General features: G+C 38.7%; 1 protein-coding gene across 1 annotated transcript in view; it reads left to right on the top strand.

Moving 5' to 3' along the window:
* Positions 1-12,293, top strand: part of IMPA1 (inositol monophosphatase 1) — a 13,744-nt gene extending 1,451 nt beyond the window's left edge. The window contains exons 2-9 of the mRNA XM_034763193.1: positions 1,751-1,832; positions 3,071-3,204; positions 4,097-4,201; positions 4,770-4,815; positions 4,948-5,056; positions 5,809-5,917; positions 9,897-10,048; positions 11,485-12,293. Coding sequence (XP_034619084.1) covers positions 1,770-1,832; positions 3,071-3,204; positions 4,097-4,201; positions 4,770-4,815; positions 4,948-5,056; positions 5,809-5,917; positions 9,897-10,048; positions 11,485-11,603 — 837 coding nt within the window. The 5' untranslated portion in view covers positions 1,751-1,769 and the 3' untranslated portion in view covers positions 11,604-12,293. The remainder of the gene's footprint in view (positions 1-1,750; positions 1,833-3,070; positions 3,205-4,096; positions 4,202-4,769; positions 4,816-4,947; positions 5,057-5,808; positions 5,918-9,896; positions 10,049-11,484) is intronic.
* The last annotated feature ends 854 nt before the right edge of the window (positions 12,294-13,147 follow it).

Below are 13,147 nucleotides of genomic sequence, written 5' to 3'. Positions count from 1 at the left end.
GGGTTCGACTTATCACGTCCAGACAAGACGCGATAAGTCGAACCCAGAAGTTCGATTGCCAGCCGCCGAACTAGCGGCTGGCAATCGAACTTCTGGGTTCGACTTATCGCGTCTTGTCTGGACGCAATAAGTCGAACCCGGAAGTGCTCGCCGTCGACTGCGGTACTCCAGCTAGACGAGAGGAGTACCGTGGAGTCGACGGGGGAGCCTGCCTGCCGCGTGTGGACCGAGGTAAGTTCGAACTAAGGTACTTCAAACTTCAGCTACGTTATTCACGTAGCTGAAGTTGCGTACCTTAGTTCAATTTGGGGGTTTAGTGTAGACCAAGCCTTAATCTAGTGGGTCATACACTAATTTTATGTCATTAAAATTAATCTTATCTAAAAATATTGCGTAGTACATTATATAGTACACTGCTTGTGCAAACTAACCTAAATTATAATATTGATAATGTGTTTTCATACTGGTGCAGAATATCTTGAGGATGTAAAAGCAAGTGTGTACTAAATAACTGATATTCTGAAACTTTTTCTATGTGGAATTAACCATTTTTGAGGGGTCTGAGTGTGAAATGTATCTCCAAAATAGGACAGTTACTTATTTTGCACTCTGGTTTTAAAATGTCTGAAACAATTTAACCCAAAGTTGGTTTAAAAATAGTCAGCCAGTTTTTCATCCAAAGCAAATTATAGTGAAAATTCTAACAATTTGACTGAGCATTAGACATTGTCTAAAAACATGATCATAACACCACTATGGCCCTGATCCTGCAAAGCCATATATTAGTGCTGAAGTTTACACATGGTGAGTACTCCCATCAAAATTGCTGACTGCCCACCGTATGTAAAGTTAAGCACGCATGTATGTCTTTCCAGTTTCACAAAAAGAAGAACAGGAGTACTTGTGGCACCTTAGACTAACAAATTTATTAGAGCATAAGCTTTCGTGGACTACAGCCCAGTTTCAGGGTCTATGCTTAATAGTGTCTTGGATTTAATCTTGCCTGCTTGTTTTTAAAAGTATAGAAAAATAATAATGATATAAACTTTAAATTACCCAACAATACACGAACAACGCAAAGCTTTAGTGTTTTCATGAATTAACCCTGTACTGTGGAGAACAGGCAAGCTTTCATTGTCCAGCATTTTTGTATGAGCATAAATTCCAGCAGAGAGGGGATGTTGAAGTTAGAAACAGGTCAACAATTTTGGAGGACTTGTAAAACTTTCTATATATAGTAAGAGCTTTATCTGGCATGTTGGGGAAATGGCAGGTGCTGGTTAGTCAAAAATTCCGGTTAACTAAGAGTTATACTTACCAATGGAAGGAGGGAGTTTGGGCGTGGGAGGGTACTCAGGGGTGGGGGTTGGAGTGTGGAAGGGGTTTCGGAGTGCCAGATCCAGGTGATGCTCACCTCAAGCGGCGACATATCCCTAGGCAGAGGCGCGGCCTGACGGCTCCGTGCGCTGCCTCTGCCCATAGGTGTCACCCTCACAGCTCCCACTGGCCATGATTCCTGGCCAATTGGAGCTGCGAAGCCAACGTGTGGGGTGGGGGTAGCACACGGAGCCCCTGTGGCCGTTCTTCTGCCTAGGAGCAGCAGGGACAACCAGACCTCTGGCAACGCCATTGAAGATTTGTATTGGGAGATATCAGAAATGCCTATTTCTAGAGCTTTCTGGTTGATGAAGTGCCAGATGTCACAGCTTTTACTGTATTAAGTATCTGTGTTAACAAATCTACCCAATAGGTACTGTACCTAGGATAAGATGGCTGATCCTTGGCAACAATGCATGGATTATGCAGTTACTTTAGCAAGAAAGGCTGGAGAGGTATGTAAACTTACTTACAAATTACTGTCTGTTTCTAGAGAAACTCATGTATGTCTTATAGGGGAATTTTACTTTTAGGTTTGCCCAGATATTCCACCTCTATATTTTGTCAAAAACAAACATAAATTAGCGTAATCGTCTAAAGCAAAATGACATGAAGTTCGAAATAGGAAGGTATCCTGTTCTCGATTGGGCTAATTTAGGAAAAAATCTTTGCAACGCCTGAGGCTGATACTGAGCAATGATTTGTGGTTTATCCTTTCTCCTTGTTGCACAAACGCTTTTGGTACCTTAAATTTGGTTAAAAGTGTTTCCCTTTAAGTTCCCTTGCTGCTGTAGCAGGCAGCATCTCATTTGTCCCTCATACCACTGACTTTTTGTCTGAACAGTTTTGTACTGTACTTCAGTGTGCATGGCTACTGGCAGCATTTTCTGAGTGGTTTTTCCATAGTTCTGTGTCTCTTCTCACAGGAAGCCTGCTTCCACTATGGTGCCTCTCTAGCCCTTGGACAGACAATTTGCCTCCTTCTTCCCTCCTCTCCCTTTCATTGAGGCTCTCTCCCTTGCCAGGCAACAGCTCCTGCTCTCTCACTATAGGTGATTTGCCCCTCCGGCTGTGGTCTAACATGGCAGGAGAGCAAGAAAAAGAGCTAGCAGATCTCTGAGGAGCCATGGGGTAGGGTGGATGGCCAGGTCTCCACTTCCTGCCTCTGCTTCTATACAGTAGCCTCTTACTGTGTATCCAGGTAAGACGAGGGCATATACCAGCCACACAGTCTTCAGAATCACAGTAAATATTGAAGTCCCTTCAACTGCCTCAGTAAACATTCCCTCAAACAAAGGTTCATCTCATTTCATTAGAAGTCCTCAATAGGATTTTCTGGGCTGGGAGTTAGAGATTCAGTCACATGTGCATGGCCTGGCCTGAAAATAACTTACCTAGGTGCAGCGTTTAGTGTTTCATTACAGCTTTGTAGCATTGATAATACTCTTACAATATTTTAGCAAGAAATTTTAAAACAGCTCCTAAGAAAACGGAGCCGACCGATGTTCCATCTTTAAATGAGATTACTTGCAGTACATAAAGTTAAGCACATGTGTAAATTAGGATCAGATTATTACAGTCAGAAAAGAATAATGATGTGTTGAACTTTCCTGGAAGCCATAATAATAATAAATATTAAATAATAATAATAATTTCCTGAAGTTTCTTATAAACAAAATAATATTCTTTACAGGTAGTCCGGGAAGCATTGAAAGAGGAAATATCCATTATGGTTAAAAGCTCACCAGCAGATCTAGTGACAGTCACTGATCAAAAAGTGGAAAAAATGATTATTTCTTCTATAAAAGAAAAATATCCTTCTCACAGGTACAACTTCTATTGATATTTTAATTGCTACTCATGGGAGAAGAGGAAATGGTGGGTGAAGGGCTAAAGTATGGAGTCTCTCTCTTTTTTTTTTTTTTTCTCAAGGAAATTTAATATGAGATTGCCGGGAAGTTAAGGAAGAACTCCATAACTTCAGATGTGAAATATTTTAGTGGCACTTACTATAAGGTCCGTAGAAGTACTTCTGATTTTCTACTTGTACCTGACAGTGTGTAGTCATAGTACACTTTGGCACAGGAAAAGGCCTTCTGGTCATACATGACCAATAGTTGAACATATTCTCTTCAGAGTTTTTAATTATATCCCTCAACCTTCCCAGTTCTTCAGAAATAAATGGTTTATTGAATGGGAATTTTATATTTTGCTTAATTGACGATCCTCCCCAAGGCAGCCTCCCAATTGACTTATTGCTTATGTTTAGTACAGTTTACATAAAACAATTTTGCCAAAATTCCCTGTTGTCCTCTAGTTTCTTACATCCTTATGTGGTACTATGACCTCATGACACTGGATATATTGAAAAATGGTAAACCAGACTGCTCTAATAAGAAGAGAAACTTCAATGTTATGTCTAAAATAATGCTAAATTTTGTAAACTAATATTAAAGGATAGAAACATTTTTACTAGCTCTACCATTGTGCCTCCTTATCTCTAATACCACAAATATCATTCCTCAACAGGTAGCCCTCTAGCTTACTAAGATACCAGTTGCAATTTAGCTGTTTTCAGATAAATTTCAGATTAATAATTGCTGTTTAATTTTCAGGTTACATCTGGTTTTCTTTTAAGAATGATAAACATCACCCACTGCAAAGTTAAATTCTAGCCTCTTAAACTATTCGTGTTTTAAATATATTTTGGCTACTCTAGTTTCATTGGAGAAGAATCTGTTGCAGCCGGAGAAGGCAATACCTTGACAGACAATCCCACGTGGATTATTGACCCTATTGATGGAACTACTAACTTTGTACACAGGTATATCTGTTTATTTTGTCCATGATTACTACTTAAATTGGGCAACATTTAGACTAGAATTTTTTTTGCTGTTTCTTTGGAACCATTTAAGTAACCATGTTTAATGGTGTTTCCAATTGTGTTCATTGCATCTCTTTATAGATCTTGAGTTTCTTGCTTATATTTGATTAGAAACAGCCAGGCAAGTATTACCAGAGTAGCAGTGCTTCTGCAAGTACTATAATGCTCTCAAATAGAATGTTTTCCAGCTGTAACCATCAGTTGGCATTCCTTGAGAGACTAGCATTATATAGTGTAATTAGTACAAAGTTAGAAGAAAACACCCATTTTGCTGCAAATATCAACCTGAAAGTTTGAAAGCAAAAGATGCAGTATTAACAAATAAACCCTATGTAATTACAGTTCGCATTGCTGAGCCTGTTTGGTGACGAAGGGTAGCTTACACCCTCCATATTTCCTCTGTATTACATGGCTGGAATACAACTAGGACTTTAAAAAATGTATAGTAACAAAAGAAACATAATATCTCAATTATAAATTAGTAAAATATTTTGTTTTTGTTTTGAAGGTTTCCATTTGTGGCAGTTTCGATTGGCTTTGTTGTCAACAAAAAGGTATATTTATTTTATTACTTAACATCCAACAGAGAAATAAAATCAAATTCATAACCTATTATTAACCACCACTCTCTTTATGTAAAACTGGCATTTCCACACTAATGGAAAAGAAACCTTTCTTCTTTGCAGATTGAATTTGGAGTTGTATACAGTTGTGTGGAAGACAAAATGTACACTGGCAGGAAAGGAAAAGGTGCATTTTGCAACGGTCAGAAGCTTCGAGTATCAGGACAAGAAGGTGAGTTGAACTGAGTAGCTTATTTTGGGAAGGGGAATGAGGATGGAAATTCTTACATTTATTTTTTCCAAAATATAATTATTAGAAACCATTGATGTATAATGTCTCCTTTTCTCATAGCTATTCCTCACTCACATACCTGCACAAATGTACACTTATTTACCCATAGAGTGTAAGCCCTTTGAGGAAGGATCCCATATTTTGTTTTCTTTGAAGCACATAACATGCTTGTGAATGTTATAAAATAAAAGTAAAATTAAGAAATTTGGGAGTTTTATCTATATTTGTTAAACTGGTCTGTTTAGAAACAGTGACAAATCTACCAAAAAATTAGTCTTATTTCAGCCCTGAACCTGCGAAACATTTAAATTGTAGGCCTAACTTTAGTTGTACCACTGTTCACTTGTTTCTCAATTTACATGAAATTAAGTCCATGTTTAAATACTTGGCTGCATTAAGACCTTAACGATTTGAAAAATGTTCTGATTCTTACCAAGAATCGCAATTTGCGATTATAAGTAACCCCAGTGAACACATGCACAAAGTGAGACTGGATAGTGCTGCCTTTTTTCCTTCCTGTTAGTGTATAGCCAAAAGTAGTTACTTCTATGCTATATTGAATATAAAGTGAACATGTGAGATGAATGTTTATTACAATGAGCAATCAGTGAAAGTGCATGATATGTTTAAATATTGTCCTTATGTAAGTCAAAGTGTTGGGGAAAAAAAATTGTCACTTTTTCCCTTCCTAGATATTACAAAATCACTTTTAGTAACAGAAATGGGATCTAACCGTGAACCAGAGACTTTAAAGATAGTTCTTTCTAACATGGAAAGGCTTCTCAGTATTCCTGTTCATGGGTAAGGTATCTTTTAATTTGTTTTTCGTCTTCTGCTTGAAGCTTACACCAAACATGATTTTTAGAAAGGAAAGTGGCAGTCAAACTCAGCTTTCTTTGCTATAATTTAAAAAAAAAAAAAAAGGGATGATACAATTTAAATCGAGCTGTCTTGTGGCTTTTACCAAGAAACTGTACGTAAGAGACAAGATTTACGCAACATTGTTATTTATCATGATGAGAGAGAGGCATGGAGGTAGTTTGACTTCTATATTTGGAGGGTGGGGAGGCGGCTCCAGTCAGGCCAGTGGGGTTGCGTGTGGACAGGGAGCCATTTCCGATTGGGTGATTCCAGGGGCTACTTAAGCAGCTGAAAACTCTAGCTTTTTGCAGATAACTTAAAAATTAGCTGACAAGAGCACTATATCTAATTCCTGTATAAAGAATGAAAATTAAATAAAGGGACAGTGGTTAGGTTTAAAAATTTTAATGTATATTCTTACTTTGTTACTACTCTTGAATACAGCAGTTGAAACAATTGTAGAAAAATCTGATTGTTTATCATTTATGCTACTTACTTTTTTGCAGTTCACCAAGCGTGGAATAGATAATTTAACTTTTGGAAACACCCTACTAGGGCAAGGCCCTTTGAGTTTATACTGCACCTGCCTGGAGCTCTAGATGTGTTACCCTAATACAAATAATAATAGACTAGAAACTGACTTTAAACAGGAAAGTGTCAGTTTCACTCAAGTCATTTTCATTTCAATTTAAAGTCAACTTACTTTCCAGAGGCTCTTAAACACAATGTTGCAGTGATTGAGTTGCAGTTCTCACAGGAGAATATTTAAAACCAAACACCGAGAAAATTCCATATTTTAAAGTTGAGAAAAAAACAGACTTGTTTATTATTTAGAGTTTGTGTATATGTATATATACATTTTTTTGAAGTACCATTCTGTGTTTGGACACTGTGCCTCAGTTCCCATTGCTGTAAAATGGAAAAAACAACACCTGCCTGCCATATGGAATTAAAAGGATTAGATTGATATCTGTGGAGCAGGAACTGGGTGGTCTTAATGTTTTGTATGATGCCTAGCACAATGGGGGACTCCTACTGGTTTAAGGTCTTTGTGCGCTACCATAACATTAGTCAGCTTTTGAGATGCCCACTGGTGGTATCTGAAGGGAATTTACTTGGTGAGTTGGATGTCGGTGGAGTACAGGTCAATCTCTAGGTTGGCCCAAATAACAGCTTTCATCCCCTACGAGCTCAGCACCTACTAGCAGAATTTGCAGCATAGCATGGACACCTACGTGTCCTTGAAGCTGCAACCACTAGTGAACATGATGGCTCTGGACCAGAAGGGTCTGTTCCCGGCCTCTTCCCATAGAGAGGAGAGGTTACTCCCTGCTTCTCTGAGGGCAAACTGACCCCAAGACCCACTTAGCTGCTCCTAGCCCCCCAGCCTTCTGCAGCTCCCCCTCCCTCAGAATCCTTGCACTAGGGACTGTTCCCTCTCAGCTGCTCCTCCCTCAGGACACAGCCCTATGCCCTCTCCTCTCCCTTCCCCTGAAGATTGACTGCCCCCCCCCCCCATGGCTCCAATATCCTCATCACAGGAGGCCCTGTGCTTTCCGTTTCCTTCCCACCACTATGCTACCCCCACCACCACCACTGTAGACCCTGTGCTCCCCCTCCTTGCCTGCCCCACCCTGAGAGACCTGCTCACTGCCCCGCTACTATTGGTTCGGAGGATTGTCATTTCATATAGTCTCAGCTGCTGATTGGTGGAGGGGGACGGGACGGGTGAGCTAGTGCAGCAGAGGAGGAAACTGACAGGGGTGAATCCCCGGCTCCTGGAGGAAGGGACCTGACTGCACGGTGCTGCAGCGAAGAGCTCTTCCTGGGGCAGGGGTGTGCACCACGAGCAGACTTCTGGTACAAAACTCAGGGGTGAGCAGGTGCCCCCCCACCCACCCTGTCCCTCTTAAACGGTGGCCCTGTGTGGAGGAGGGAAAATTCTGCACCTGCCTGATTTTGCAGTTTGGGGGGGCAACGCCTGCACCTCCCCAAATTATGCCCATGGAGAGAAGTACTAAACTTTGTAATCTCCGCTATTCTTACAGATTCTCGTGGCTTTGTTTAAACCCAAGGCCTTGAATGGAAAAAAAAATGAATAGGAATTTACCTTGAAAAACCCGCTTAACTAACTATTATTTAGAAAGTAGGATATATAGTACAAAACCATGCCAATCAAAACACCATTGAGGATTTAAAGACTTTGGTATATGCTTTGAACTAAACGTTAGTTCTCTGGTCTAAAAAGTATCATTTTATACTGGGTTCTAAAAACGAAGTCTTCTATTTTTTTCTGAAATCCATGTTTTCTACCTTCTGGTACAGAGACATTTGAAAAAGTCATGTGAAATCATAGAAACTAGATACAAAGAAGATCAGGTTATCTAGGTTCCCCTTCTCTGATGTAACTAAGGAGAAAAATCAGGAGGTAAAAAACTGTAACTATTATGTAGAGCTTTTCAGAGTTGTTGGGGTTTTTTTTTTTTTTTTTTTCTGCAGACAAAAAAAATTCAGCCATGGACTGTATTTTTTTTGGTTTTTGGCCAAAAAAAATTTCCACAAAAATCAGTTTTCCACAGCCAATTTTTTTTATCATAAACACAGTTTCAATGGATACTTTTTGACCAGACTTACTTGTGTGTATATATGTGGCTTTAAGGGTCCAGTCATGCACAAGCCGTAACCCAGGTGGGGCAAGAAGGGCAGCCGCCCAGGGCACAAAACAGTGGAGGCAGAAAAATGATGATGGAAAAACGGTAGTGGTGCAAATATGCTTGTTCACCCAGGGCGCTAAAATGCCTAGTTACAGTTCTGGTCATGCAACTTTTATTCACACGAGTATTCTTACTGAGTTTAGTGGGAATATTTACATGAGTAAGGATTGCAGGATTGGGCCCGACCAGGAAATATCCTTTCTTCCAGGTTTCTTAGACTCCTTTCTGGTTCCTTGAGCACATATGCCATTCATACTTCCACAAAGATTTTTGATATAATGAAACAAGGTATCACCTGTCTATACTTGAATTCAGATTTTAAATTTTCTGTGAAATGAAGAGTTAAACTACCTTTGCTTAGGGCACAGTAGTATCATCTGTTCCATTTTGAATCTTCACTTTGAAGTTCTAAGCTGCCAGCTATATGCTGTTTGTAAATCAAGGGTCACAGATGATTAACTGGCTCTTGCCATGACTTGAGCACCACCCTGCTTTATATAACAATTCAATCTATATTTTATTGATAACTGTCTGATATATGAAAATATGTGATGGCTTTTAGTGAACTTGTCAGATAATTGTACAACTTGTTCAGGGGCAATAATGCTGATAAGAGCACTGTGAATATGAAACAGAAAAGAATATTGAAAATGTCCTCTTTATAGCTGATTTACGTTGCATAGTTGTTTGTTTTTTTTTTGTGAGAATTACATTTATGTTTTTGTAAAAGTCAAGAAAGCTGCTTATTGACTCAGTTGTGAAAGCTAAGTAACTTTTCCAATCAGACAACAATTTAAATTGCACATTAATTAGCACTCACAAAGCAAAGTGGACTATCCATTATTTCAAAGGTGGATATTTTTAATAATGTTTTTCTTGGATTATTTAAACACACCTCAAGCTTTCACCTTGAAAGCAATTTTGAAAGTGATTTCCTTTAAATTACTTTATTACTCTTTCTTTTTAACACTAGTTAACTGAAATCTGGGAATGAATGCATGCACCCTTGTTTGCAATTAGGATAAAAAATAAGCAGGAGAAAACAGAGGAACTGGCTTATGTCTCACAAGTAATATGCCTTAACATTAGCCTTAGTTTCCTTCTTTGCTTTATTCACGCTGGCTGGTATACACTGTTTGGTTAGTTTTAATATTTTGATGTTCCCGTAAACTACTCTCAATTAATGAATCTCGTATCTGTTTTAGGATTAGAGCTGTTGGTACAGCAGCTGTAAATATGTGCCTTGTGGCAACTGGTGGAGCCGATGCATATTATGAGATGGGCATTCATTGCTGGGATATGGCAGGAGCTGGAATTATCATTACTGAAGCAGGTGGAGTGCTGCTGGATGTATCAGGTAAATGAAGGGGAACCTTCAGGAAATTGTGTTTTGTTTTTTTTTAATCAACCACCTGGCAAACTATAACGATGACCCATATCAGTAAGATTTTCAGCCATCCTATTATCTGGGTGGTTCTTAACTCTATTAAACAGTGTTTCCATCAAATTAATGCACAGGGATAGTTGTCACTTGTTTTATCCTTTAGTTCACTTAGCAGAAGTTCTTGCTCACTAGCATTGAGTCTTTTGCAGTAGAATCATTCCCTGTTAGGATATGAAAGTCAATAATAAGTCTGAATTCTTCTCCCAGATATTAATGTTAGGTACCAGCTGAACTCAGTGAGACTTGTACATGCTTATCCAGGGGCAGAACTTGATCTGAACTAATTACATTAGTTAAATACACCTCTACCCCGATATAACGCTGTCCTCGGGAGCCAAAAAATCTTACCGCGTTATAGGTGAAACCGCGTTATATCAAACTTGCTTTGATCCGCTGGAGTGCGCAGCCCCGCCCCCCTGGAACACTGCTTTGCCGAATTCGTGTTCTATCAGGTCGCGTTATATCAGGGTAGAGGTGTACTTACAATTTTTCTGTGCCAGTATAACAACTTTTTAATTCTGCCAAAGTGAAATGGTGCTATACATTCAACCACAGACAGTAAAACCCTTCCATGTTTGGGTAAGTGATGGCAAAAAGAGGCTTCAAAGAAAGTGGAGACTGTCTAGACCCACGCTAAGGGATAGTAGAGCTCCCACCCACCTCCATTGTCATGGTGGTCCCCATTTCTGATGGCCATTCCCTGTGCAGTGCAAGGGTCAATTTCTAGTTTTACCTCAATGATAGGGTCAAATTGGAGGTATGCAGGATTTACATCAGCCACAGGGCTGAAGTCACCCCAGTGAAACATCTCTTCAGCCACTCTGTGGGTTCCGTGGAGGATGCCTTCCCAATCTCCTTCAGCACACAGCTTTGTTATTCTGTCTTTTCCCTGATTCATTTCTCACCAAATCCTTTACTGTTTCTCCAAACTAAAAATCAAATGTATGTGGTTTTTTAAGTGAAACATGTTAAATGTCTGCTGCTTCCCTTATGCAACCATTAATATAACACATTTCTAGTATTGTTAGGGGGTGTGCAGTATAAACCAAGTAGAGTTAGGAGCCCGTCCCCTTTGGCAGCATTTCCTAAGGTTGGGTAGCATGAAGAATTTGGTTGCTATATCCATGAATGAGCCACTGGATTGTGTTTTACATTGTTAGTGTTGAGAATTTGATTTTACACACTGTAAAATATATATATAATTTTTTTTTAAGATTTGGATTTAATACAATTTCTGCTAGACTAAGTATTGCATTTTGACAGTTGATCTTAATTCTCATTTTTGTCAAGATTAAAATTCTTCTAAGACTATGAGCCTGAGCCAGTTACATTGTTGACTTTGTTTCTAGGAGGACCATTTGATTTGATGTCACGAAGAATAATTGCTGCAAGTAGTCAAGCCATAGGAGAGAGAATAGCCAAAGAGCTTCAGATAATCCCCCTACAAAGGGACGATGCCACAAATTGAATACCACAACTACACTTAAGTGTGGTAATACTAAGTTTGTCAACAGTTGTCACATACTCTGGGAATTTAGAAAATAACGTCCCATGTAAGGTCACATGTTGCACTTAAATGGGTAGTAATATACTTCTGAATATATCTTATTACAAATTGATTTCTAAATAGGGTTTTGAAATCAGACCCATTTGAAACTGTTATAGAACTGGTTCTAACAAAGTTTGCGGTTTGTGTAAATAAAACATCAGTTTTGCTGTAAATTTTATTTCCTATGTAGTATTATGGCTGCTTAAATGAGTTAAAGGAAAAAAGGACACAATCCCATAAAAGTGATATTTAAAATTTATATAGCACACTGGAAGATAGAGAGCAACTAATGCTCTAAGTCATATGTTACAAAGAGAAAGTTTATTGCTCCTGGTTCCAATTTTCTCATGTTTTCCCCCAATGTGATCAAGGTTGATTGTTGCTTATGAGATTTTCATATAAAGCCTCTAAATTGTTACAGTGGTATCAGTCTGTCTGGAAGTTCTCACCGGTGAAGGAAATGTAGAAGTAGATCACATGATCCCAGACCTCACTTTGGAGACAATCACATTTAGTTTTTGGCACACTTCAGGACACTTGTATGTTATCACTGTGCAAGAGTGATTCAACAATGATTTCAGTTGCTATTGCAGGGAATATTTAGAGAAATACCTAGAGAAAAGAAGACACATTTATTTTTTAGACTTATGTGCCCATTACTTCTATAGACCTAACTGACCGCTGTTCCTAAAAAATAAGATGTAATGTGGAAGAAGAAAACTCTGTACGCACCTCCTGTCATGCCTTCAGGCAAAAGTCTGAGAAATGACGTGGGTTTTATGCTAAATAGTTAAAAGCAAGACCATAAGCTAAATGGGTCCATTGATTTCAGTTGATGCTGCCTCCTGCATATTCTCTACTTGATGTGTGTGTGTAGCTCCCATTAACTGTTTAGGGGATATACTCATATATTTCCAGGAGAGAATCTACCTCAAAGTCTAAATACAATTTGAAATCCAAAAGATTCTCATAACTCATTGACCTACCTCCCAAAAAAACAACCCTCCCCACCCATTTTAATTAAAATTAAGACAGTAGTCCGGACTTTCATCTTAATTATTATTTGATCATTATGACAGTAATGACCAGTCAGGATCAGGGTTCTATTGTGCTACATACTGTATAAGCACATATGAGGGCACAGGTCAAGCTCTAAAATTTACAGTTAAAGAAATTACAGTATTTTAAATCTTAATGCTAATTTTTCTAATTTCAAAGCCTAATGGTTAGTTGTTCTTTGCAGTCTGAGTTATTTTTAGAATTATGTTGATATCAGTGGGTACATTGAACAGTTACTGTACATTTTAGAGTAAAAATTAGTCAGTTTAGGGACTGATTAGTAACTAGGGCCAAAAATTTCAGAAGTGTCCTCTAAATTTGGATGTCTAATTGAGACACCCCAAGTTATGATCACTTTTGAAAATACGTGATTGTTTTTTATTTCTTACGCGCTGGCAAGACGC

The sequence above is a fragment of the Trachemys scripta genome, chromosome 2 (genome assembly GCF_013100865.1).
Source record: "Trachemys scripta elegans isolate TJP31775 chromosome 2, CAS_Tse_1.0, whole genome shotgun sequence".
NCBI classification, from domain to species: domain Eukaryota; kingdom Metazoa; phylum Chordata; order Testudines; family Emydidae; genus Trachemys; species Trachemys scripta.
Note: the sequence above shows the minus strand (reverse complement) of the source record. Positions and strands in the feature narration are given on the sequence as shown.